Source organism: Ursus maritimus, unplaced genomic scaffold (assembly GCF_017311325.1).
Source record: "Ursus maritimus isolate PB19 unplaced genomic scaffold, ASM1731132v1 scaffold_31, whole genome shotgun sequence".
In the NCBI taxonomy this organism is placed as follows: Eukaryota; Metazoa; Chordata; class Mammalia; order Carnivora; family Ursidae; genus Ursus; species Ursus maritimus.
Genome location: NW_024425675.1, coordinates 9,048,974 through 9,073,497, shown reverse-complemented (window position 1 = coordinate 9,073,497; position 24,524 = coordinate 9,048,974). Strand labels below are relative to the sequence as shown.

The following is a 24,524-nucleotide window of genomic DNA, read 5'->3' as shown; positions in this document are numbered from 1 at the left end:
AGTGGTCTCCTCACTCCACCTGTTTTCCTAATTCTTTGATGCCCTTCTCATGGACATGTAGGGTTTGGTGGGGTGGGACTGGGTGTCAGATCAGTAACGGAGCTTCATTTGGGTAGTTGGTAACGTGTCTACATTGAGATGACTCCATGGATGACTGAAACTCTGTGTAGCTTGTTCTACAGGAGCAGCAAATGGCTCCTACTCTTGGTCATTTGAGCTTATCCTTGTTTTGAGAGCTTGTGCTTTCATAGTCTAGAGATTTAATGATTGGAGAGTACACTGAGCCCTGCAGAAGAGTGATCTAGGAGTGGGAGCTCACAGAAAGAAACTATTAGGCAGTGTCTAGGGAAATAGAGGCACGGCTACCAGGACTTTATTTTTTTATAGCAGTCTCTCTTCTTGGGTATCTGAGTGCCTATGAAGGTTTTTAAGGTCTTGCTAGTTTATATAAGGCAGGACCTGTGTAGGAAAGAAGTTGGACCTTATAATTTTTAATCTTTTAATCTCTCTCGGAATAGTATTCACACTAATAACATAACGTTGTATATTTATTTTTTTTAAATTGAAGTATAGTTGATACACAGTGTTGTGTTAGTTTCAGGTGTACAACATAGTGATTCAACAACTCTGTATGTTACACCATGCTTAGCACAAGTGTAGCTACTATCTGTTATTGCATAATGCTATTACAGTACCATTGACTGTATACCCTATGCTGTACTTGTATCCCTGTGACTTACTATAACTGGAATCCTGAACCTCCCATTCCCCTTCGCCCATGTTGTCTGTCTGCCACCCCCTTCCCTTCTGGCCATACAGAATTCTCTGTATTTCTGGGTCTGTTTCTGTTTTTTGTTTGTTCATTTGTTCTGCTTTCTAGATTCCACATATAAGTGAAATTTGTCTATCTCTTTTTGTTTTTGTTTTTTTTTTAAGATTTTATTTATTTATTTGACAGAGAGACAGCCAGCGAGAGAGGGAACACAGGCAGGGGGAGTGGGAGAGGAAGAAGCAGGCTCCGAGCGGAGGAGCCTGATGTGGGGCTCGATTCCAGGGCTCCGGGATCATGCCCTGAGCTGAAGGCAGACACTTTATGACTGAGCCACCCAGGCGCCCCGTATTTGTCTATCTCTGTCTGACATATTTCACTTAGCATGATATCCTCTAGGTACATCTACATTGTTGCAGATGGCAAGATCTCCTCCTTTTTTATGGCTAGGTAACATTCCTCTGTGTGTGTGTGTGTGTGTGTGTGTGTGTGTGTGTGGTACATCTGTTGATGGACACCTGGGTTGTTTCCATATCTTGGCTGTTGTAAAGAATGCTGCAATAAACATGGGGGTGCATATATCTTTTCAAATTAGTGTTTTCATTTCTTTGGGGAAGTATTAAATAACCAATAGTGGAATTACTGGATCATATGGTATTTCTATTTTTAATTTTTCAAGGAATGTCCATACTGTTTTTCACAGTGGCTGCACCAGTTTCTATCCCCAACACCATGCACAAGGGTTCCTTTTTCTCTACATCCTCGCCAATACTTGTTTTTTGTGTTTTTGATTCTAGCCATTCTGATAGGTGTAAGGTGATAATTCACTGTGGTTAACTTTTGTACGATTAACTTTCAAACATTTCAGAGAATTCCTTGCCTGTCACTCTTACTTATGGGAACTAAGACTGGGTCTTTACTAGGTATTTCACATCTTTGGAGAAGTGGAGGCAAAACAGAGAATGAAAACCGTTTAAAAACAGAGGCCAAATTTTGAAAGACCTGTACTCTAGCAACTATAAAACATTGATGACAGAATTTGAAGATGACACAAAGAAGTGGAAAGACAGTCTATCCTCATGGATGGGAAGAACACATATTGTTAAAATGTCTATAGTACCCAACGCAATCTGCAGATTTAATACAATGCCTATTAAAATACCAACGACATTTTTCACAGAACTAGAACAAAGAATCCTAAAATTGGTATGGAACCACTGAAGACCTCGAATAGCCAAAGCAATATTGAAAAAGAAAAACAAATTGGAGGTATCACAATTGCAGATTTCAAGTTATAGTACAAAGCTATCATAATCCAAACAGTATGGTACTGGCATAAAAACAGATATATAGATCAGTGGAATAAAACAGAAAACCCAGAACAAAACCCGTAAGAATATGATCAATTAATCCTTGATGAAGCAGGAAAGAATATCTAATGGGGAAAAAGCAGACTCTTCAACAAATGGTGTTGGGAAAACTGAACAGCTGCATGCAAAAGAATGAAACTGGACCACTTTCTTTAACCATACAGAAAAATAAACTCAGAAATGGATTTAAGACCTAAATGTGACACCTGAAATCATAAAATACTTGAAGAGCGCACAGGCAATAATCTCTCTGATACTGGCTGTAGCAACATTTTTTTGCTAATTATATCTCCTGAGGCAAGAGCAATAAAGGCAAAAATAAACTGTTGGGACGACATCAAAATCAGAAGGTTTTGCACAGTGACGGAATCAATACACAAAACGAAAAGGCAACCTACAGAATGGGAGAAGATATTTGCAGATGACATATCTTTTTTTTTTTTTTTAAAGATTTTATTTATTTATTCGACAGAGATAGAGACAGCCAGCGAGAGAGGGAACACAAGCAGGGGGAGTGGGAGAGGAAGAAGCAGGCTCATAGTGGAGGAGCCTGACGTGGGGCTCGATCCCATAACGCTGGGATCACGCCCTGAGCGGAAGGCAGACGCTTAACCGCTGTGCCACCCAGGCGCCCCTGCAGATGACATATCTGGTAAAGGGTTAGTATACAAATATAAAGTACTGATAGAATTCAACACCCAAAACACAACTCTGTTTAAAAATGATCAGAAGACATGAGCAGACATTTTTCCAAAGAAAACATGCAGATGGCCAACAGGCACATAAGAAGATGCTTAACATCACTCATCCTCAGGGAAATGCAAATCAAAACTGCAATGAGATACCACCGCACACCCATCAGAATGGCCAAAATCAAAAACACAAGAAACAAGTGTTGGCCAAGAGGCGGAGAAAAAGGAACCCTCTTGGACTGTTGGTGGGAATGCAAACTGGTACAGCCACTGTGGGAAAAAGTATGGCATTTCCTCAAAAAGCTAAAAATAGAACTACCCTACAATCCAGTGATTGCAGTACTGGGTATTTATCCAAAAAATACAAAAACACCAATTCAAAGGGATACATGCACCCCTATATTTACTACAGCATTATTTACAACAGTCAGCCCAAGTGTCCATTGACAGATGAATGGATAAAGAGGAAGTGGTATATATACACAATGGAATGTTATTCAGCCATAGAAAAGAATTAAATCTTGCCATTTACAATGCAATGGATGGAAGTAGAGAGTATTATGCTAAGCGAAGTCAGAGAAAGACATAAACCTATGATTTCACTCATGTAGAATTTAAGAAACAATAAAAATGAGCAAAGAAAAAGGAGAGACAGACAAACCCAGAAACAGACTCTTAACGATAGATAACAAATTGATGGTTGCCAGAGGGGAGATGGGTGGGCGAATGGCTGAAATAGGAGATAGGGATTAAGGAATCCCCTTGTCATGATGAACCCTGGGTGATGTATGGAATTGCCGAATCATTATATTGTATACATAAAACTAATATAGCACCATATGTTAATAGTACTGGAATTAAAATAAAACTTAGTAACAAGAACAGAGGCCAAATTTTAATTATATCAAGAAACTTCTTTCAATAAATAAATAGCTGACCTTTCAGTCAATTTTTCTTTTTAATGAACTTGTTTTTGTTGTATATTTTTGCTCTAAAGGCTTTCTGTTTACCGTGGTGCGGATGATTCATGGCCTACATCAGATGATGACGACTTTAATATCAAGGTAAAGTACTCTCTTGTGAAATTAATTTTCCTGCTCTGAATTTAGTTTTGTCTTTTATTTACTGTTAAAATTTAGCAGTGGCCTGCCTGTCATCATTTTATGTTTGTAATGGAAAGTTGGTCAGAACAAACCATTTTACAGAAATATGACAAGTTGACAATTTTTTTTTTTTTTAACTCTGGCAAATACTGAGGTGGAGGTCGAAGAAAATGGGCTGGAAAATATATAATGACAGGAAAATTATATTGGGAAAAGCTTTCCCATAATGGAGGAAATATGACATTTGGTTAAGGATAAGGATTTTTTTTTTTTTCACTTCAGTATTTATTCTTTTTTGCAGTCGGGTTTTAAGTTCCACGTGACGCGCCACGGGGTTGCCATGGGGACCAGCAGAAACTTTAGAAGAGTATCGCTAGCTTTGCACAAAGCGAGAGAGCTCAGGGCTCCGGGCCCTGCTACGCAGGGGAGGAGCAGCGGTCCCGCGTGTTGGGCTAGCGCGGCCCGGAAGGGAGGCAGCTGGGGCGTCCCGCGGCGGGAGGCGTTGGCCAACCGCGGCGTCACGTGGCCGGGGAGGGGCCTGCGCGCAGCCGGCCCGCCTCTCGGCCGCCACGACTGCCGCGTCCCATTCAGGAGAGCCGCCTGGCGGGGCTGTGGCCCAGGTAGCTCCCGAGGCAGCGGCGGCGGTGGGCACCCGGGCCTCGCGCGCGTCCTCAGCCGGCCCGCCCCCTAAGCCTCTGGCGAGCCCAGCCTGCCCGGCCGGTCCTAACAGCCGCTTCCCCTTGGCTGCTCGGGGGCGGCGGCGCCGGTCAGGAGCGGAGCCGCCGCAGGTAAGCGGGCGCCGGCCGGGGTCTTTGCGCCGCCCCCTGTCGCGGCTCGGTCTCCTCGGTGGGCTTAGCGTCTCTGCTCTCACGGGCGTCTGGGGTCTCCCAACTCGGCGCGGTGCTGCTCTGCGGGAGGCCGGGACCCCTGCCCCCGCCTCGTCACCGCCGTCATGTGGGACTGGCCCCACCAGCTCCCACTGCTTAGGACGGCTGGCAGGGTGGGCTGGGGTGGGGGGTGAGCCGGGGCTGGCGGCTGCGGGGTTGACGTGAGGAGGGGGACGTGAAGACGGAAACATTCGGGTGCCCCCACCACAGCCCCAGGTGATGGTCACTGCAGAGCCCCCAGCTCGCCCGTTTCCCAAGGATAAGGATTCTTACTGTGAGTTTTAGATCTTAACATGACTTACTTTCTTTTTTCTCTTTCTTTCTTTCTTCTTTTTCTTTTCTTTTCTTTTCTTTCTCTAAAAAACATGAATTTTATAATACTAATGCCTAAGTGAAATCTTTAGTGGATCCAATTATTTATTGCAGATATTTTTTCTTGGACATTTTTTATTTTGGTGGCATGTAGTTTTACGAAAGAAGATTTTTTTTTCTCTGTTTCTATCCTTTGTTCTACATTTAGACTAAAATAATATTAGAAGTTGTGGAAATTCAGAAATTTAAATTGTTTCTCAAAATGTATATTGCAAAGGCATTCCACTGTGTTTTCAAAATAATTCCATGCAGAGTATAGTTAAAACTCTTTATCTAAGTGAAGAATACATGATTTGCCTAAAATAATAATCAGTTCTAGGAGCAGAGGCTCTTCATACCCATATGGTAAAATGTCCAATTTCAGAAATCTTTTATATTATAGTTTTTAAAAATATCTACTTGTAGCCTTTGTATCAGATTCTAAAACTGAAAATTTCACTCATTTTATGTTTATTTAAATATTCATTTGAAAGCCCCTGCATCATTATATGCTGCTGGATGTTAGGAAACATAATTGTGCATCTCTTGGAACACCTAGAATAAAGTCTTGCTTGGAAGAGGCAATTTAATATTTTTTGAATGTGAATAAATGAGCAGACAGATGGAATTCTGTATAATGGAATGTTATAAGTAATGTAATGTGTATAATTTGTCATAATTAAATACATAAATTTTAAAAAATATGGCTCAAATTTAGATTCTATTTTCATGTTTAGGCTTTATAAGTGCAAATGAATTATGTTGAGGAAACAAAGAAATAAATAAGAAGGAAGGTTACAGTGTATTTTTTAGTATCCTCTAATTGTGAGCTTAGAGTTGTAGATGAAAATGCCCAACTATTTTCTTTAACCCCACCTATGTCCCATTAGATATATCCTTTCAAGGAATCCATTTCTCCTTAGAATTCTCATTACCAGTTCTTTCTCCATGTGCAAAGTTGATGTATTAGAAACATTTCTTTTTCTATTTTTTCTCTCTCTGGTAATAATTTATAGCTTTCAGATAGTGATAGATGACCTCAAATTGAACAACCTATAGTGAAAAAATTAAATTCTTTACTACAGTAATTATAAAGAAATAGTTGTAGAGTGAGAAAAGTCAGTATTATTAGGGATAAACTATGAACAAGAGCCTCTGTCTTATATATATTTATAATTTAATGCAATATATATTTATAATATGGAATTGAAAAAATTTTAGAGACTTCTGTTTGTTGTATATCCATAATCATACTCACATATTCCGGAAAATACATATTTTTTCCATATACCTTTTTGTACTTACATTTTTCCTTTTTTTCCTTGTCTTAAGCTTGTGCTTGATTGATCGGTCATGTCTTATTGTTTTCCTTTTTGCTTCTTCTCCCCCCAACTCTTTTTTTTTTTAATGACTTATCCCTACCCTAATTTTTCCTTGCAGAAACATTTCTTTAGAGTCTGTTCTTTCAGTCCTTCTCTTTCTGTCTCCATTGTCAATATATTTGGTTATGGCTTTGTGTTGTCTGAGTGTGGTTTTCATTCATGAATCATTGCCCTACAAGGTTTATTATTAGTTTTTTCCTCTTTTCTGGAAGGAGCTGAATTTAAACAATCATTTGTCTTTAGCATTTTGACAAACAAAACCAACTTAAAGTGTAATTCCAACTTACCTAAATAAGATACTACTAAAAACTAAATTTTAATATTTTCTCCTACAAGAGATATTCGTGCAAATATAAATCATGCAAACACATGTTAAAGTATAAATAATCTAAATTTCTTAATGTTTGTTTTTTTTTCAATAATACTTTCAATTACCTAGGAATAAAGTTTTATTTTAGGTTACTTTGGTAAAGAAAGTAAAAATTTTTTAAAATTTCAATTTAATTTACATATCCTATATTATTAGTTTTAGAGGTAGAATTCAGTGATTCATTAGTTGCACACAACACCCAGTGCTCATTAATTCAAGTACTCTCCTTAATGCCCATCACCCAGTTATTCCACTCCCTGCCCCCCCACCCTGCCTCCCCTCCAGCAACCCTGTTTCTTTCCTGTACTTAAGAGTCTCTTAGGGTCTGCCTCCCTCTCTGTTTTCATCTTTTTTTTTCCTTCCCTTCCCCTATGTTCATCTGTTTTTTTCTTCCACATATGAGTGAAATCGTGGTATTTGTCCTTCTCTGACTGACTTATTTCGCTTAGCAGAATACCCTCTAGTTCCATTCATGTCATTGCAAATGGCAGGAGTTCATTCTTTTTGATGGCTGAGTAATATTCCATTGTGTGTATATGCCACATCTTCTTTATCCATTCATCTGCCAGTGGACATCTAGGCTCTTTCCATAGTTTGGCTATTGTGGACTTGCTGCTATTAACATTGGGGTGCAGGTGCCCCTTCAGATCACTGTGTTTGTATCCTTTGGAGAAATACCTAGTAGTGCAGTTGCTGGGTTGTAGGGTGGCTTTAGTTTTAAATGGTTCAGGAAGAATTTGTATGATAATCAGGGGTAAGGAAAGTAACATTTTGGGACTACCTATTAAATCTCTCATAATCCTCACCCCATGAGAAAATGTAGGCTAGTAAATGGCAGAACTGAAACTTGAATCTACATTTGAATGATTCCAAAACCTGTGTTCTTTGTGTAACGGTGCTCATTTGATAATAGTGAATATTATGATTATTTTACCAAATGTGATACTTGTAATCCTTAAAAGTATTAATTTTTTTTCTAGAATGTCCCCAAACCAAGCTTAAGAAAGCTAATGGCTGCTTGTGAGAAATTCAAGAACTGTAAGCTATTTGAAGACTTGTGTTATTCAGTGATTTTTGTCCATTCTTGTGTTACTCAGTAATTCAAAATTACAGATATTTTCATGTACTCTTTATTTTGTTTTTTACTAAGTGGAAACAAAATGTGGCCTTATGACAGTAGGCGATAACCTTTCACTTACGGACGATAATTCTGATCATAAAGATGAAGATACAAAAGTGTATGACCTTTTTTGTCCTGCTATTCCGTCACCTAGCACTCTTAAAAAACCTCTCGGGCCATTAGAAGGCCTTGGTGTTACAAAGGTAAGTTGTTTTGTTTTAAATTTTTTTCCCCTATGCTTTTTTTTCACATACATCCTCTTGATCCTTATAATGAAAAGATCTTAGGAAGAAATGGAAGTCCTCAAGATCATAAGAGAACATAGTGTAATAACAACAGGGAGATAAGTACCGGATTGAGATTTATAAGGGTTGGTGGGAGTAAACAATTCTTAGGTATGCCAGTATGGAAGTAAAGAATTAGAAAGCAACTGGAAAGAACAGCTAGATGGATGTGAAGATGAGGGAGGGGGTGGGGGGAAGAATTCATTTAAGAAGGGCAAGATGAATGTAAAGATTGAAGAGTTGAGAGAGATTATTACAAAAACATAACTGCAGTAGTGGGGCTAAGGGAGAGCAGATAGTCTGTATTATAAAATAGGGTAGAGATTATTTTGAGTGCAAACTAAGAAAACAAAGTCAGGTAATACAAATGCTTAGACTCTTCTGAATGACTTACAGCTGATTTTCATGAAGCCTGGAAGAAAATTTTATCCCTTTAACTTTAATAAAGTGTGATATCTCATATTTAATTTAGCAAAATCTGTGTTTATAGATAATGCAAAGTGAAATCTGTGTTAGACCTTAATCAGATTTATTATGAATTTTGAATTTTTGGCCATTGTCTTCCTTCTGGTTCCTTTCTGCCTTCCTTTCTTTCTTTTTTTTGAAGATTTTATTTATTTATTTTGTGCGAGAGAGTGAGAGAGAGATATTGAGAGCTGGAGCACACAGAAGCAGGGGGAGGGGCAGAGGGAGAAGCAGACACCCCACTGAGCAGGGAGCCTGATTCAGGACTCGATCCCAGGACCCTGGGATCATGACCTGAGCTGAAGGCAGACGCTTAACCAACTGAGCCACCCAGGTGCCCTTCCTTGTGGTTTCTAATTTAACGTACTGTGTGGTATAATCTTGGCAGGTTTTAGATCTTTTTGAGAATAAAGAGAGGAAATAAGTAAACATTTTATGTAGTCTTTTCATTAATTAAAACGGAAATTTCTGATTATGTAAGTGAGGTTCTTAATCTTTATCCAGCAAATGAAATAAATTTTAAGCTGCAACACTCTTAAAGGAGAAAATTGTTTCTGGATTCTGATTTATTTATTTTTAATTATATCTGCATATAATAGATACATACAAAGACATCAAATGAATGAACTCACAATTTATAAGTTTTTTTCTAATATGAACTATTTGTCATCGTAGAGTCATAAGGAAGGAAAGGTTGCCAACAGAGTGTACAGAATTATTTCTGGAAGATGATTTTTACTTTTTCAAATATCTCCAATAGTGGATACATTTTATATTATTCTCAGGAAACTTTAGTATTCATAGTTGTTAATTTTTGGTTTTTTTTAGATTTTAAAAATTTTGAGTAATCTCTATATCCAACACGGGGCTTGAACTCACAACCCTGAGATCAAGGGTCACACACCCTTCCAACTGAGCCAGCCAGGTGCCCACGTAGTTGTTAAATTTAACGTGTGAATTCTTTCAAATCTGAAACTCAGAAATACTGGTGATTTGGTTTTTTTGGTCCCTTTTTTCTTTCCTCATGTGAATATTGGGCCCTGCTTGATAATCATACATGTATCTGGAGTCTTTAAAACATTCAGCTTGGATGATCATGATTATTAATTTTTTATTACTAGGTTCTTTCTCCAGTCCTTAATTACCATCTTATATTCGTAGATAGGAAATTAGAGCTATTAGTTTGCTATTTACAGTTCATATAAGAAAACCATATGAATTTTAAAATGGGGTTTTATCTTTTTTTTGTAAATCATAGTAGTACTTAAAAATGCCTCGGAATTCTATGATCCCATAAGTATTTCTCTTCTACAATTTAAATCTTTTAAGATTAAATTTTTAAACGGAGTATTCTTACAAAATCTTAAATCAGTGTTTTGCGATTAAGTCTTTTTATTAATCTTAAAAATGCTGTTCATTACAGAGATGAATACTTGCCTGTATGTGTTTTTTTCCTAAAGTTTTATTTATTTCAGAGTGAGAGAGAGAGAGAGTGTGGTGGGGGGAGAGGGTAGGAGGGAGAGGAAGAGAGAGGGAGAGAAGCAGACTCCCCACCGAGCATGGAGCCTGATGTGGGGCTCAGTCTCACAAATCTGAGATGATGACCTGAGCCAAAATCCTAAGTCAGATGCTTATCCAGTTGAGCCACCCAGGTGCCCATTAACTTGCCTATGTTAATAAAAGTGTATTTTCTATCCTTGAAACTAATGTGAAGTATATAATTGAAATATTGAATCCCATGGCTTTTTCCCCCTACCTTTATTTTTGTTCTGAAAATTTCAGAGTTCTGTGTAGGTTTACATTATTTACTTATATCAATTATATTTTGTTATATTTATATTTAAATATGTGTAATTATATTAATTATATTTTCCTGAGCAATGTCATTTTTTTCCTACTTCAAATGTATTTGTCTATAACTTTCTTCTTAAGTCTCCTGGGTGCTTCAAATTTGGTATGTCCCGGATTGAAAACATCGTTTATGACCTTTCCCACTTCCCTGACTTTTTGTAATCTGCTCTGTCATTTGTTTTCCCCACGCTAGTGTATGGCACCACCGAAACACTGAAGCAGGAAAAATCCTGGACTCCAAACTTCCCCGAAATTGCTATATCCAGGGGCACCTGGGTGGCTCACTCGGTTAAGCATCTGACTCATGACTGGCTCAGGTCGTGTTCTCGGGGTCCTGGTATATCAAGCCCCATGTCTGGCTCCATACTCAGTAGGGAGTCTGCTTGAGGATTCTCTCTCTTCCTCTCCCTCTGCCCCTTCCCCTGCATGCGCACACTGTCTCTCTCTAAAAATAAATAAATAAATTTTTAAAAAACAATCACCACATCTCTACCTCTGAAACCAGTAATACATTATATGTTAATTAATTGAATTTAAATTAGAAAAAGTGACACCTGGCTGGCTCAGTGGGTTAAGTAAGTGTCTGCCTTCAACTCACGTCATGATCCCAGGATCCTGGGATCGAGTCCTGCGTTGGGCTTCTTGCTCAGCGGGGAGCTTGCTTCTCTCTCTGTCTGTCACTCCTCCTGCTTGTGGTTGCTCTCTCTCTTTCCCTGACAAATAAAGAAATAAGTTAAAAAGCAAAAAAAATTCAGCACAGTCATTCACCACATTCAGTATTTTGTCCCTGCTTACGATTTTTCATATCTTATTACCATAGTGCATCCCCTCACCTATAATTTTGAAATACTCTTCTGGTTTTGGTTCCTTTATGTTCATCTTTACATTGCTGTCAGAGTGACCTTTTTAAATATGTTTGTTACGATGTAATTTCTCTGCTTATTTGGTGGATACCCATTACATGACGGAGAAAGTTCCTATTCTAGCATGACACTTGCCTTTTTTGGTTCAGTCCTGATTTTCCAATTACATGTCTGTATCCCATTCCCAAGAAGTGTGTTCCAGTTTTGCCACATTCTCTAGCTATCGTTACTTCCTGTGTTATTTCATACTTCATCCTTTTGCTCATTCTACCTTTTCTAGAAGGCCCTTTACACCCTCCTTGTGCACTTTGTCTGTCTTTCAAAATACAGCCCTATCTTTGCAGCACTTCCTGAGCTTCCCATATACAACTGTTTTCTCTTTTGTGCCTTCGCTGTGCTTTATTCACTTCACCTGTAGAACTAGTAAATGATACTCTTTTTTTTTTTTTTTTTAAAGATTTTATCTATTTATTTGACAGAGATAGAGACAGCCAGCGAGAGAGGGAACACAAGCAGGGGGAGTGGGAGAGGAAGAAGCAGGCTCACAGCGGAGGAGCCCGATATGGGGCTCGATCCCATAACGCCGGGATCACGCCCTGAGCCGAAGGCAGACGCTTAACCACTGTGCCACCCAGGCGCCCCAGTAAATGATACTCTTCTGTTCTTATCTGTTTTCGTCCATCTCTACCCCTACTAGCATATAGGGTAGTCCCTGTCTTTTATTTCTACTTCCAACTTGTCCCAGGATAGTGCCTATGACTTGACAGAGACGGTATGTATTTGTCTTTCTTGAGTAAGTGAGTAAGGGAGCAATTGAATTAATGTGATGTTTTCTGAAGTTGGGTTTTCGTTTTGTGTTGTTTTTATAGGAAGGAGAGGTGCTATCAGCAATTGCAAAAAAGGACAATGGGATTGATACTGAAAGTGCTCCACAAGGGCAAACAGTTAATGACAACTTGACTTCTGATAGAGCATACAAAAATAATGGAGATGGTAAGTCAGTGAACATCTGTGAATTTTTTTCTATGCTTAAGTGTTACTATAAAAAAATCTGAAAGTCTGTAGATCTAGATATGTTTTCCATTTCATTAAGATATTTCTCTTTTGCTGTCTTTCTTTATAAGTATCCCAACTACTACCAACTTCTTGAAAATACTTCAACACTCTGAAAATCTTTACTGCTATCACTTTTATTTTATTGAAATATTCATAAATATGGATAGGCTTCTATATGTGTTTCAAATTCATAATAGTATTCTCATTAAAGTGTCTGTGACTATATTTTGTAGTTATGGTAATAGGATTGGGAGAAGAGGAAGATAGAGAATCACCTTGGGATTCTGAGGTACTGTTTTCTTCTTCTTGTTTTACAATATAAGCATTGAGTGATGTGAAAACATGAAAGGAATGCTTAGGCTTTACTCTCTTGTCTGTGTGTTTGCCCATAAAAAGTATTTCCTTATCCTTTTACCTGTAATTGACAAAATCATTATGTGTAAATATAATGATATAGCATAATACAGTTCTGCTAATTTGCAAGCTTAACTTAACAAAAGCTGTGTAGTATTATTGCAGAAAACTGAGGCTTAGAACTGAAAAGGAATTAGTTTGGGTTTTGAAATTAAGATATCTAAAAAACTAAAGAATTGGTCCAGGCCAGCCTAGGGCCAAATGTATGATTCTGTGGTGTATATGGATGTGCAAAGCTGCTAATGAGATCTAGAAAGAGTTTGGATTATAGTTTTTTACAGCTTGGAACTTGAAACGATAATGCCTGGGACATGAAAGTATTTTGTTTATATATATATATATATGGCATATATACATTTTTTAAAAGATTTTATTTATTTATTTGAGAGAGTGAGTGAGTGGGCGGGAGCGAGAGGGAGAGAGAATCTGAATCTGAATCCACGCTTGAGTGCAGAGCCCAACTGACTCGAAGAGTTCGACACTCAACCGGCTGAGCCATCCAGGGCCCCTGAAAGTATTATATTTGGATTGTCAAGTAGATTTACAAGGAGCATTGGAATTGTAATAACAATTTGGTTTAGTGGTGTTGTATTTATTTATTTTTAAACAGATTTTATTTATTTCAGAGAGAGAGGGAGAGAGAGAGAGAGAAAGAGAGCATGAGCAGGGGGCGGGGAGGGGGGCAGAGGGAGAGGGAGAAGCAGGCTTCCCGCTGAGCACATGGAGCTAGATCCCAGAACCCACTGAGCCACGCAGGCGCCCCTGCTTTACTGATGTTTTAATAGCTAAAAACCATTTCAGATAGTTAAAATAGTATGCATTGAGTATCTTTGTGGCAGCCATACTTGTAGAAACAAGTATAAATTAATGATGGCCTATTCTAAGGTGATAGACTATAGAAGGGGATAAAAAGGGCCTGATCTCTTAGCACAGGCAGGTGCTACACAATGGTGTGAGCACCATATTTGAAGTCAAGAGATATGCTAGCATCCTGGTTCTGTCACTTGGTAGTTGTGGGATCCCAGAGAAACTTCTTTAACCTGTTTGAATGTCAGTGACCTCATTCATAGAAATGGTACTCATACCTACCTCTCCGGTATGTGTAATGAACAAATGTGGTAACAAATGTGAAAACACTTTGTAAACTGTAAAGAGTGCTATAGAAATATAAGACAAAAATGATCACAGCAGTTTTTAGTGATTTACTAAATATTGAGGTCACTTTTTTAAATGTGAAGATTTCTGAAGGACAATAAAATAAATGATAGTAGTGTCAAGAAAAGAATGGGAAAGTTAGAATGGGAAGGTGGATTTCTAATTTGGGGTATGTTAAATTTTAGTGACACTGTATAGGCATACAGTTGACCCTTGAACAAGATGGGTTTGAATTCTGTGTCCACTTACACACAGATTTTTTTTCGATACAGTACGGTACTGTTAATGTATTTTCTCTTCCTTATGATTTTCTTAATAAGCTTTTCTTTAGTTTATATTGTAAGAACACAGTATATAAGACACGTAATATACAAAATGTATTAATTGCCTTTACGTTATTGGTAAGGTCAGCATTAGGTTATAATGTACTCTGACCTTCCATGCTCAGTTTACACAGTCAATGGCCAAATGAGGATTAAGAGAACATATACGAGATCTATACACATAGATCTAGAGAACATAGACAAGGTCTTCTATTTAAATGTTTTGGTTTTTAATATACAGTTTTCCTATTTTTAAGTCTAATTGCTTTGAAAGTAGGAGGTTCAATAGATTAGTAGTTAAGTTTTTGGGGAATCAAAAGTTATATTTGGATTTTTGACTGCTGGCCATCAATGCCCTTAACCCTTGCATTGTGCAAGGATCAATAGTATAGTGATTTGGTACTTGAGACCTTCTCAGTGAGATTATTATTATTTTTTAGAGAGAGAGAGAGTGCACATGAGAGGGGTGGGGAGGGGCAGAAGAAGAGGGAGAGAGAGAATCCCAGGTAGGCTTCATGCTCAGCACGGAGCCCAACACGGGGCTTGATCTCACGACCCTGAGATCATGAACTGAGCTGAAATCAAGAGTTGGCTGCTTAACTGACTGAGGCACATAGCACCCCCTCAGTGAGATGATTTTAAATGTTTTGACCTTAAATAAATTGCTGTTATTGAATACCAGCTGTGTACCAGTCTATACAAGCTGAGGGGTTAGGCTGTGGTGGTAGGAGCAGAAAAATAAGGAAACAACAATCCATTGTAAGTCACTATAAGTGCTTCATATAAAGAAAGTGGAAATGTTAGTTTAGAGAATATTGGGGGAGTTTGTAGTTAGGATGGGGATGAGAATGGGAGTGGAATTTTTTTAGTCAGAAAAGATCTCTCTGAATGTGGCAAGAGCTGCCAAGTGAAGGATGAGAAGGACCAGTCGTGCAAAGGTCTTGGAGAAGGACATTCTAGACAGAACCATGGATCACATCTGTTCATTGTTTCACTCTGATGTCTTGGAATGACCAGGAAGCAGGAAGATCCACCCCATTGTCATAATCATTGTTATTATTGTTGAGTGTAGAAAAGAAAATGTGCACACTTCAATACGTGCTTGGTATATTTTAGGTAATTAATAAATGTTCTTATTCTTCCCTTGTGAAAGCTTACTATACTTTTTGAATAGTTTCATACCTATATCTGAAATTTTCTGCTATTATTTAAACATAATTTCAAGAAAAGTTTTTATTTCTACTTTGCCATTTCATTCAACCATTTTTCCTATCAGTAAAAATTCCAAGTCTTTGTTTATCTAAATGAAGCAGCAGCTACCACAGTGTTCTGTTTATACTCAATATGATATACTCCAGGGTCTCTTATGTCAAGTATCTTATTTCAACAGTGGAAAAGTTTCTGCCATTAGGAACAGTTTAAATTTGTAGCAAATATACTTATTAAAGAATTTGTTGAAATACTTATTTTTAATATCCTTTTATTTTGGTGGGGAATGCAAAGGAGAGTTAGGTGTTTTGTTAGTTCCTGTTAAAATGTACATATAAGTCAGTCTTCTGTCTACGAAAGTATTTACTCTTGCCTTCCACATTCAGTTTACAGAGTCAAGGGCCAAATGAAGATTAAAAGGTACACTTAATCTAGAAAGCATATATGAAGTTCTTAAATGTTTTGGTTTTCATTACATGCTTATTTGTAAGTCTGATTGCTATTAAAGTAGGAAATTCAGATATTTTCTTAGAAAAGGATTAGTAAATATGCAACTCATTTTTGATGTTAATCTTAACAGACTAATTCTGAGAGTCTTCCAAAGAAATATGTTAATCATTCATCTGGAACTACAGATCAGAAAGGGTCAAGTATATTAAATGAAGAAGTAGAAGGTAAGAATTGTATTTTATGAAAAAGTCATTTGATAGACTGTTGATTTAAATTGGGAATATTCATATATTCTAATATCCAAAGAGAATCACCTATTAAATGCATAGAAAGGAGAAAGATGTGAAAAGGAAAGAAGGTGTATATCTTATCAGGTGTCAGCAACAGATTAAATTGAGAGTGCCACTAAAGGGGCTAAATTACTGGTTCCATTTCAAGATACTCTAAGACCTAAGGAGCGTCAGCAAAGAAGAGGAAAAGAGCCAAAGAGGGAATGATGAGAAAGGTGGAGAGTACAGGGAGTAGATGAAGGACAGTAAGCAGCTCTTTAGAGTGGAAGGTGGTAAAATAAAATAATTTTTTATTTTAGAAGGAAGAGCAGACTATTTGAAATGCAGGAGTACTATCAAGTGAGCTTTCAGTATCAAAACTTGTCAGAGTAGTATACCAAAATTTTCAGACTCTTACTGCTTTCCTCACTGTTGGGAAGGCATTAAGGATTGATGCAGCTGATTATGCAGAGCTGTGTCCTAGTCAGCTATAAATATATGTATCTTAATGTCATATAAAATGGTGGTACTTCATAAGCTATTATCATTTAGTGCAAAATAAGAGAATGGGAAGGAAGAAGAGAGCAAGGTCAGGTAGGGGGCAATCAAGGAAGCTTTAGCCCTGATGTTGGACTTTTGTCCATTAGAAAGTTTATGACTTTTAATACACTTTCAATTTTAGAGAATTGATAGTGATGAACTTGAGGCTTGCTTCTAGAAGGTTAAGTGGAGGTAAAGGAATGTGGCAGCAGACTCTGTATGGACCAGAATTTCTCACATTTTAGTGAATCATCTAAGACCTTCTTAAAAATGCACGTTGTGAGGAGCAGGTCTGGGATTCTTCATTCTGACCTCTCAGGTGATGCCAATGTCAGTGGTCCTTGGGTCATGTGCTCTGTAGCAAGGGTATAGACTTCCCTCTAGAGAAATCTGGAAGGGCCATTGGCTAGTTCAAGACCTAATAGGATCAAGGAAAAGTATTATTTTGTTTTTATTTCTGAGCATGTTTTTAGCTAGAGGGGAGCAAGGAGATCCAGAAATAGAGGTTATAAAGGTAAGATTCTACCTGCTAAACAACGAGGAAAGAAGTGGTGGAGATAATCCATAATAAAAGGGATGTAAAAGCAGGACAATCAAGACTATAGATCCAGAAATTACTTATTTTAAAGATCTATTTATTTGTTTTAGGGAGAGAGAATGAGAGAGAGAGAGTGAGCGATCAGGGGGAGGGGCAAAGAAAGAGGGAGAGAGAATCCTCAAGCAGACTCCCTGCTGAGCCTGGAGCCTAATGCCCAGATCAGTCCCAGGACCCCGACATCATGACCTGAGCTGAAATCAAGAGCTGAGGCCCAATAGATTGTGCCACTCAGGTGCCCCCAGAAAGTACTTTTGAAGAAGGGGGATAGTGAGGGGAAAGAGGGAAGAAAGAGCATGTTAGCTAGGAAGTTTTGGAGTTGATGAAACTCAAGAGAATTCGCTTTAGATGGCTTGAGTGTATTTGCAAAAACAGATTATATCACAGCTTCTCCACAAAGAATGCTGAAAGCAGATGGAGTGCTAGACTTGGAGTAAAACATAGCCTCGCATTCATCCTCCTCAGATCTATTCAGGCATCAAAGATATATGTTGCATTGGTATTCATTATTCAAATGAGATTAATTTGAATATGGAAGCTTTGACTGTTGGTTTTTTTTTTAAGATAGGTAATTTTTTGATATGATAGCTGTTTCAAAAAACCTTTTAAAGACTGACATGATCTACCAAATCAAATTAATTTTGGAAACAAAAGAAATTATAGGGTTCCTTCCCTAAATGCTAAAATTGTTACTATAAGTATGACACTGATTTTGCAATAAAAAAGATTTTCAATATCTAAAAATTCTGTGGCAGTTAAATTATTTTTTTCCATTTTGGTAGTCATATCTCCATATTGAAAGCTTATTGTACATTATTTCTTAGATGTGTTTTATATACCTTCTTGCATGAGTGGATCAAGAAACCTTAAGATGGCTAAAGTAGAGGATACAAGAAATGTAGGCATACCAGTAGCCCACATGGGTATGGACAAAAAATAATACTTTTATTAACTATTATCCTACAAGTGTATATCCAAGCCGATCAATTCAAAACACTTTTTCTCATGAAAACTAAATTATGCATTCAGTTGAACTATCATCACAACTGTGTACTGCCTAAATTACAGGACAGACTGAAGAACATGGTAAATACTTGTAGTATAATGGAATAACTGATGCTGCTGTACTGCATTAAGGGTGTGCTGTTGCATTCTACCATTGGCTTTCACGTTTATCCTCCCAGACTTATGATTTGTTCCTCTGATCAAAAATTGCTTTTCTCCCCATCAATCAGCATGTTCACATTGGTATATGTGCACTTTTCTGTTGTAGTTATAGTCATTTGAAACATAATCTTACTTTTGAAATCCTACCTGCATGTTCTATTGAACATATCTTCGTATTTTCTTTTCAGTATTTATACTGGGTTCGTATTTCTGTCTTGTTGCTGTCCTAACCCACCTTCCTGTCTCCAGAAACAGAACACCAAAACCTAATGTAATCATTTTCAGCACCAAGCATGAGGATTCAGCTTAGTACTAACTGCATGAATGTTTAGTTGACTTCCACATTTAGATATAATTAACTATATGTCCCTTTTCCTTTTAGATTCTCCTGAGAAATATCCTTACTCGAAGGTAAAACTTTTATATTTTTTTCAATTTTTAAGTACAGATTGTATAAAATGTACATTATGTCTTAATCATATTGTTTCAATACCCATTCAGCCTACCGCTGAAATGAAAGAGTTTGTTCCTAACACAACAGTAGAGCTGGAAAAACAGACATTCAAATCAGGTAAATTTTACAATACAAATTTAATGTTGGAAGGAAGCATGACAATTCAGCTTAGTAGTAACTGCATGAATGTTTAGTTGACTTTCACATTTATATATAGTTAACTATATGTTCTTTTTGCTTTTTAGATTCTCTTGAAAAATATCCTTACTCGAAGGTAAACCTTTTATGTTTTTATTTTGAATTTTTAACTACAAATTGAATGAAATGTACATTATGTCTTAATCATATTGTTTCAATACCCATTCAGCTTATCGTTGAAGTGAAGGATTCTGTTCCTAATAAAACAGTAGAAATTAAGAAAAAACAAGCATCCACATCAGGTAAATTTTACAATACAAATTTAATGGTGGAAGGAAGTACACTAAAATATTTCAATGCTCACTCTCTTCTTATTCTGATTTTTTTTTTGGATGTGTGGGAAACTTAACCAAAGAATTTGACATAAATAAGGTAGATATCATTGTTGATATCCATGTTTGAACAAAAGATATTTACAAGGAGAAGAAAAAGAGATTTTAAAAATGAAGCTTTAGCTCAAGTTTCTACTTTTATGTTTTGAAATCCTAAAGTTCCCAGTTCTGGGGCGCCTGGGTGGCTCAGTCGTTAAGCGTCTGCCTTCAGCTCAGGGCGTGGTCCCAGCATTCTGGGATCGAGCCCCACGTCAGGCTCCTCTGCTCGGAGCCTGCTTCTTCCTCTCCCACTCCCCCTGCCTGTGTTCCCTCTCTTGCTGGCTGTCTCTCTCTCTCTGTCAAATGAATAAAATCTTTAAAAACAAACAAACAAACAAATAAATAAATAAAGTTCCCAGTTCGGAATCCCTTTACTTCCTAGGGATTCCTAAAAATTAATTAGTAGACTTTTAAGATTTTTCCATTGTTCACAATGTTTATATGAATTCTGACCTTTATCTAGTGTAAAGCTTCACTTGCTAACATGTCAATTGTGTTTTAATTTTATTTCATCTTAGTGTTTTGTTGATCATCTTAAACCTAACAGATGTTCTCATTAGCAGACTGGTGTGTGTGTGTGTGTGTGTGTGTGTGTGTGTGTGTCTATGTGTGTGTCTATGGTGTCCTTGATTATTAAAAATGCGGGAAGTAGTTATATCTTAATATTTGGCAGATACAATCTTTTAAAACAGTAATTCTGAAACGTACTGGCCTTAGGGTCCTTTTATACCATCTAAAAATTATTAGGAATTCCAAAGAACTTCTGTTTAAGTGGGTTGCATCTGTTGATATTTACAATATTAAAAATTAAAACAAACATTTAAAATACAAGCATACACAATCATACATTGTTAGGCATTCGAGCTATGACCCACTAATCATGTGAGTTGTGATACTATCACGTATCATATCTTTAGAAAACTTCACTGTACACGTAATAAGAGAATGAGAGTGAAAATGTCAAATAACATTTAGCATTATTGTGAAAATAGTTTTGACCTCTTGGACCCTATGAATGGATGGACCTTGGAACTCAGGGGATTCTGAGACGACATGGGAGGACTGTTTTAAACCAGATAAGGGTTCATGGATGCAAAATGATAAAGGGACCCTGTGATGAAATGGGCATTAAGGTTTAATTTCTGCATTTCTTGCTTTTTTCTTTCACTAGCCTTACGAGGTTTAAATCAGACAAGCTTGTTTAAAAAAAAGGAAAATAGTTTTGTTATACATTTTCTGTTTCATGGCACTGTAGTTTTTGGATCTAGTGTGGACTGAGACTTATTCTGTTTTTACATGAAAATGATTAGATCAGCCGAGGCTTGCTTTTCTCACGTAAGTTTATGATGTTTATCCAAGGCTTAAACATTTCTGAAGATATTGGTGCATTGAGGAAAGACGATCTCATTGTAATTAAAGTAGTACCATTCATTAAAAGTTTTTTAAAACCCATGTCTTCAGAACACACGGTGTGTATTTAAACATAAAATAAATGGTTAGACATAAATGTTGTTACTAAAAAAATTCATACCTTGGAAAATCTTAATTATTAGTGAACAAAAGTCCTTATGGAATACAGAATATGTAATAGAGCTTGGTGAGTGAGTTAAAATATGTAATACTAGAGAATAAAAAACATGAGAGACAGTTAAATTCATCTGTGTGAATGGCAAGTAGAGGACATGTAAAATACAGTAAGTTATGAATGAGCAGTAGTATGTGTGGGAGAAGAACAGGACATGGGACTGCTTCTTTGACAAAAGAGTTTATACGGATTAGTCAAGTTTGTCTTATTATTTACATTCTAATAAATGAAACTTTGTTTTCCGATTTGTCCAATTGGGAGTCCACTGGTTTGACCCAGAATAATGAGACTTGTCAAAGATACAGGGATTTGAAGGTTGATGATAGGTGCCCATCTATATCACAATCGATGACCAAAATTCAGTCAGCACCCACAGAATTTGGACAGACGACCTTAATAGATAAAGAAAAGATTAATAATATTGGAGCTGTGTTTCTGTTAGAGAATTATAAACTCCACGACCTGTGTGAATCACAGCCACCAGAAACCAGAGAGCGCAAAGAAGGTAATAAAGAATCATAGAGAATTCAACCTCTCCATGACTTCACCATAGTTCTGATTTTTCAAAACTAATTTTGTGGCAAAAATTACTTTGTGTTTACTCCTTTTCTGCAACCTACAACCAAACAGAATATCTTTTAGCAAGACATTTGCATTCTTGCTCTAAGCAAAACAACATATGAATAAGAATGAGGAGAAAGTAATTTCCTTTAGGCTAGTTTTTTGCATTCGCTTGAGAGCGGGTAGCAAGATTATATTTAGAACTTTGGAGCCAGTTGAGAATACTAGGTAGCGATCTAAAGATTGCTTACTCAAAACATAATTTCTTAGCTTTATTTTTATAGCTCTAAATTCACAAGTATTGGTTAAACTATATTCACTGTACCTAATAAAAGCACCTTCCCAAACGAAATATTAGACTATTTCCTGTATTCTCTATGACTTTATTTTAGAGTTGGCTTTCCCAGCAGTAACGGGAATCGTTTAGGATTTACTATATAGTTATCATCTTCTCAGCTCTGTATGCATAGTCCATCTCCTTGCTTTCTTATTTTTATTTTTTTTAGAGAGAGAAAGTGGGGAGGGAGGGAGAGGCAGAGGGAGAGGGAGGGAGAGAATCCCAAGCAGGCTCCATGCTCAGCACCGGGCCTGATGGGGGGCTTGATCTTAGGACCTTGAGATCATGACCTGAGCTGAAATCAAGAGTCGGACGGACGCTTAACTCACTGAGCCGCCCAGGTGTCCCTTTATTATTATGATTATTATCTAAAGATTTTATGTATTTGAGAGAGACAGATTGAGAGAACGAGTGGGAGGAGGGGCAGAGGGAGAAGGAGACTCTCCCAGCTGAGCAGGGAGCCTGATGGAGGACTCGATCCCAGGAATCCCAGATCATGACCTGAGCCGAAGGCAGCTGTTTTGCCAGCTGAGCCACCCAGGCGCCCTCCTTTATTATTTTTAATGAATAAATGGAATATTGGTTTTAAATAGTACTATATCATTTAAAAATGATCTATGGAAAATCAGTTTTAATTCTAAGAGACTCCGTCTATTGATTAACCACATCTAATGTGTGCTCTACTTAATGTACCAGTTAATTCAGTGCCTTTTCTCTCATATGATCAGGTCTGTACTAATAAATAGTACAGTATTTTTTTCACCCCTGTAGTTTTATGTTCTTTCTTTACTTGTAGAATTAACACTGTATTTTCAAAAGATTTTCAGTTAGCTCCTAGAGTAGTGAGTACAGGCAATAAATTCAAAGTTGTTTACCTATACAATTGACTTGTTTGCTGTTACTTCTTCATGAGCTTGGTGGATCCAAGAAGCAGGACTTTTAAGACAAAACACCTACAGGCTCCTGTAACACAGGAAGATACGAAAGAGAAAAATTATAAAATAAATACAAGCAACTTAAAACAGTTCATGTAGATTATTTCTCTTCTCACTTGATGCCTTTTATAAGGTAATGAGCAAGGTTAGTTCTCTAGGGATCCAAGATTTTGTGTTTATTCGTTTAGTGCAGATTTATTCTGTCCTAGGCCCTGATAATTTTATATCCTGAATATTTCTGGAGCCATTCTGTCAGTTCAGGTGTGCTTGCTTCATCTCTATTTTGTATTACTGTCCTATAATTCATCTCCCGTCTTTTATTATAATGCCCCTCAAATTCATTGCTCTCCACAGCATTTAGAGTGATCTGTCTCAAATGCAAATATGACTATGAACTGTTGAAAATACATTTGTGTCCGGGTATCTTAAAATTACACATAAGGCTTTCATAGTCTTGAATTCTGCCAAACGCTCTAACCCTTTCTACTGTCTGCCCTTTTCTCTGGCATTCTGAACTGCTGGTGATGTCTTCCTCTTGGATCCCTGTAGTTTAGACAAATATTTACCTTGTTGTGTGCTTCTCTCCCTTGTCTTAACTACAGCCTTGCATACTCTCCCCATTTTCTGCCCTCTACCCCCTTTGAATCTGGCTGACCTCAACTGTTGCAGTCTCAGTTCAGGCATTATCTCTAGAAAAACCATTCCTGACACCTTTTATCTACAGGCTTCTTTAAACCTGGGTGCCTAGCATTCAGCGGGAATTCAGTAAATAATTACTGAGTAAAATAAAGACTGTTTATGCAGAGATGATTTGAGAGATTGTCCCATACAGGGGTGCCTGGGTGGCTCAGTAGGTTGAGTGTCCAACTCTTGATTTCAGCTCAGATTATGACCTCAGAGTTGTGAGAGCAAACCCTGTCTGGGGCTCAGTGCTGGGCATGGAGCCTGGTCAAGATTCTCTCTCCCCCTCTGCTCCTCCCCCTCTCCCTCTCTGAAAAGAGAGGGAGAGAGAGATTGTTCCACACAGTGTAGGAGGAAATGAAATAGGTATATAAAGAAGTGATTAGCAGTTCAGGTGGTGAAGATGCACTGGAAAAATCTGTAAAGTAGTAAGGTAGCCCCAAAGAAAGAGACACCTGTTTATGTGGGGAAGGAAGGCCATAATCAAGGATGACTTTACATAGCAGTCTGTGTCCTAAAAGGTGTGAAGAAATTTGCCAAGTAGTAGAGGAAAACATTTCAGGAATGTTTACTCTCATCAGGCACATACACCCATGGGAAGGTTGTACACTGATAATGGCATCAAAAGTACAAGTAATTTTGTAAACCATGAATAATGTAGTTGAAGCTTAAGGTGTTGTTTAAGAGGTACTGGTATAAGGTGAAGAATAGTCTGTT

At 37.5% G+C, this 24,524-nt stretch overlaps 1 protein-coding gene across 1 annotated transcript in view; it reads left to right on the top strand.

Moving 5' to 3' along the window:
* Positions 1-24,524, top strand: part of ANKRD26 (ankyrin repeat domain 26) — a 120,111-nt gene that overhangs the window by 18,943 nt on the left and 76,644 nt on the right. Inside the window, 9 exon segments of the mRNA XM_040645302.1 lie at positions 3,829-3,895; positions 7,905-7,962; positions 8,075-8,247; positions 12,377-12,500; positions 12,797-12,852; positions 16,245-16,338; positions 18,343-18,441; positions 19,068-19,096; positions 19,507-19,579. Coding sequence (XP_040501236.1) covers positions 3,829-3,895; positions 7,905-7,962; positions 8,075-8,247; positions 12,377-12,500; positions 12,797-12,852; positions 16,245-16,338; positions 18,343-18,441; positions 19,068-19,096; positions 19,507-19,579 — 773 coding nt within the window.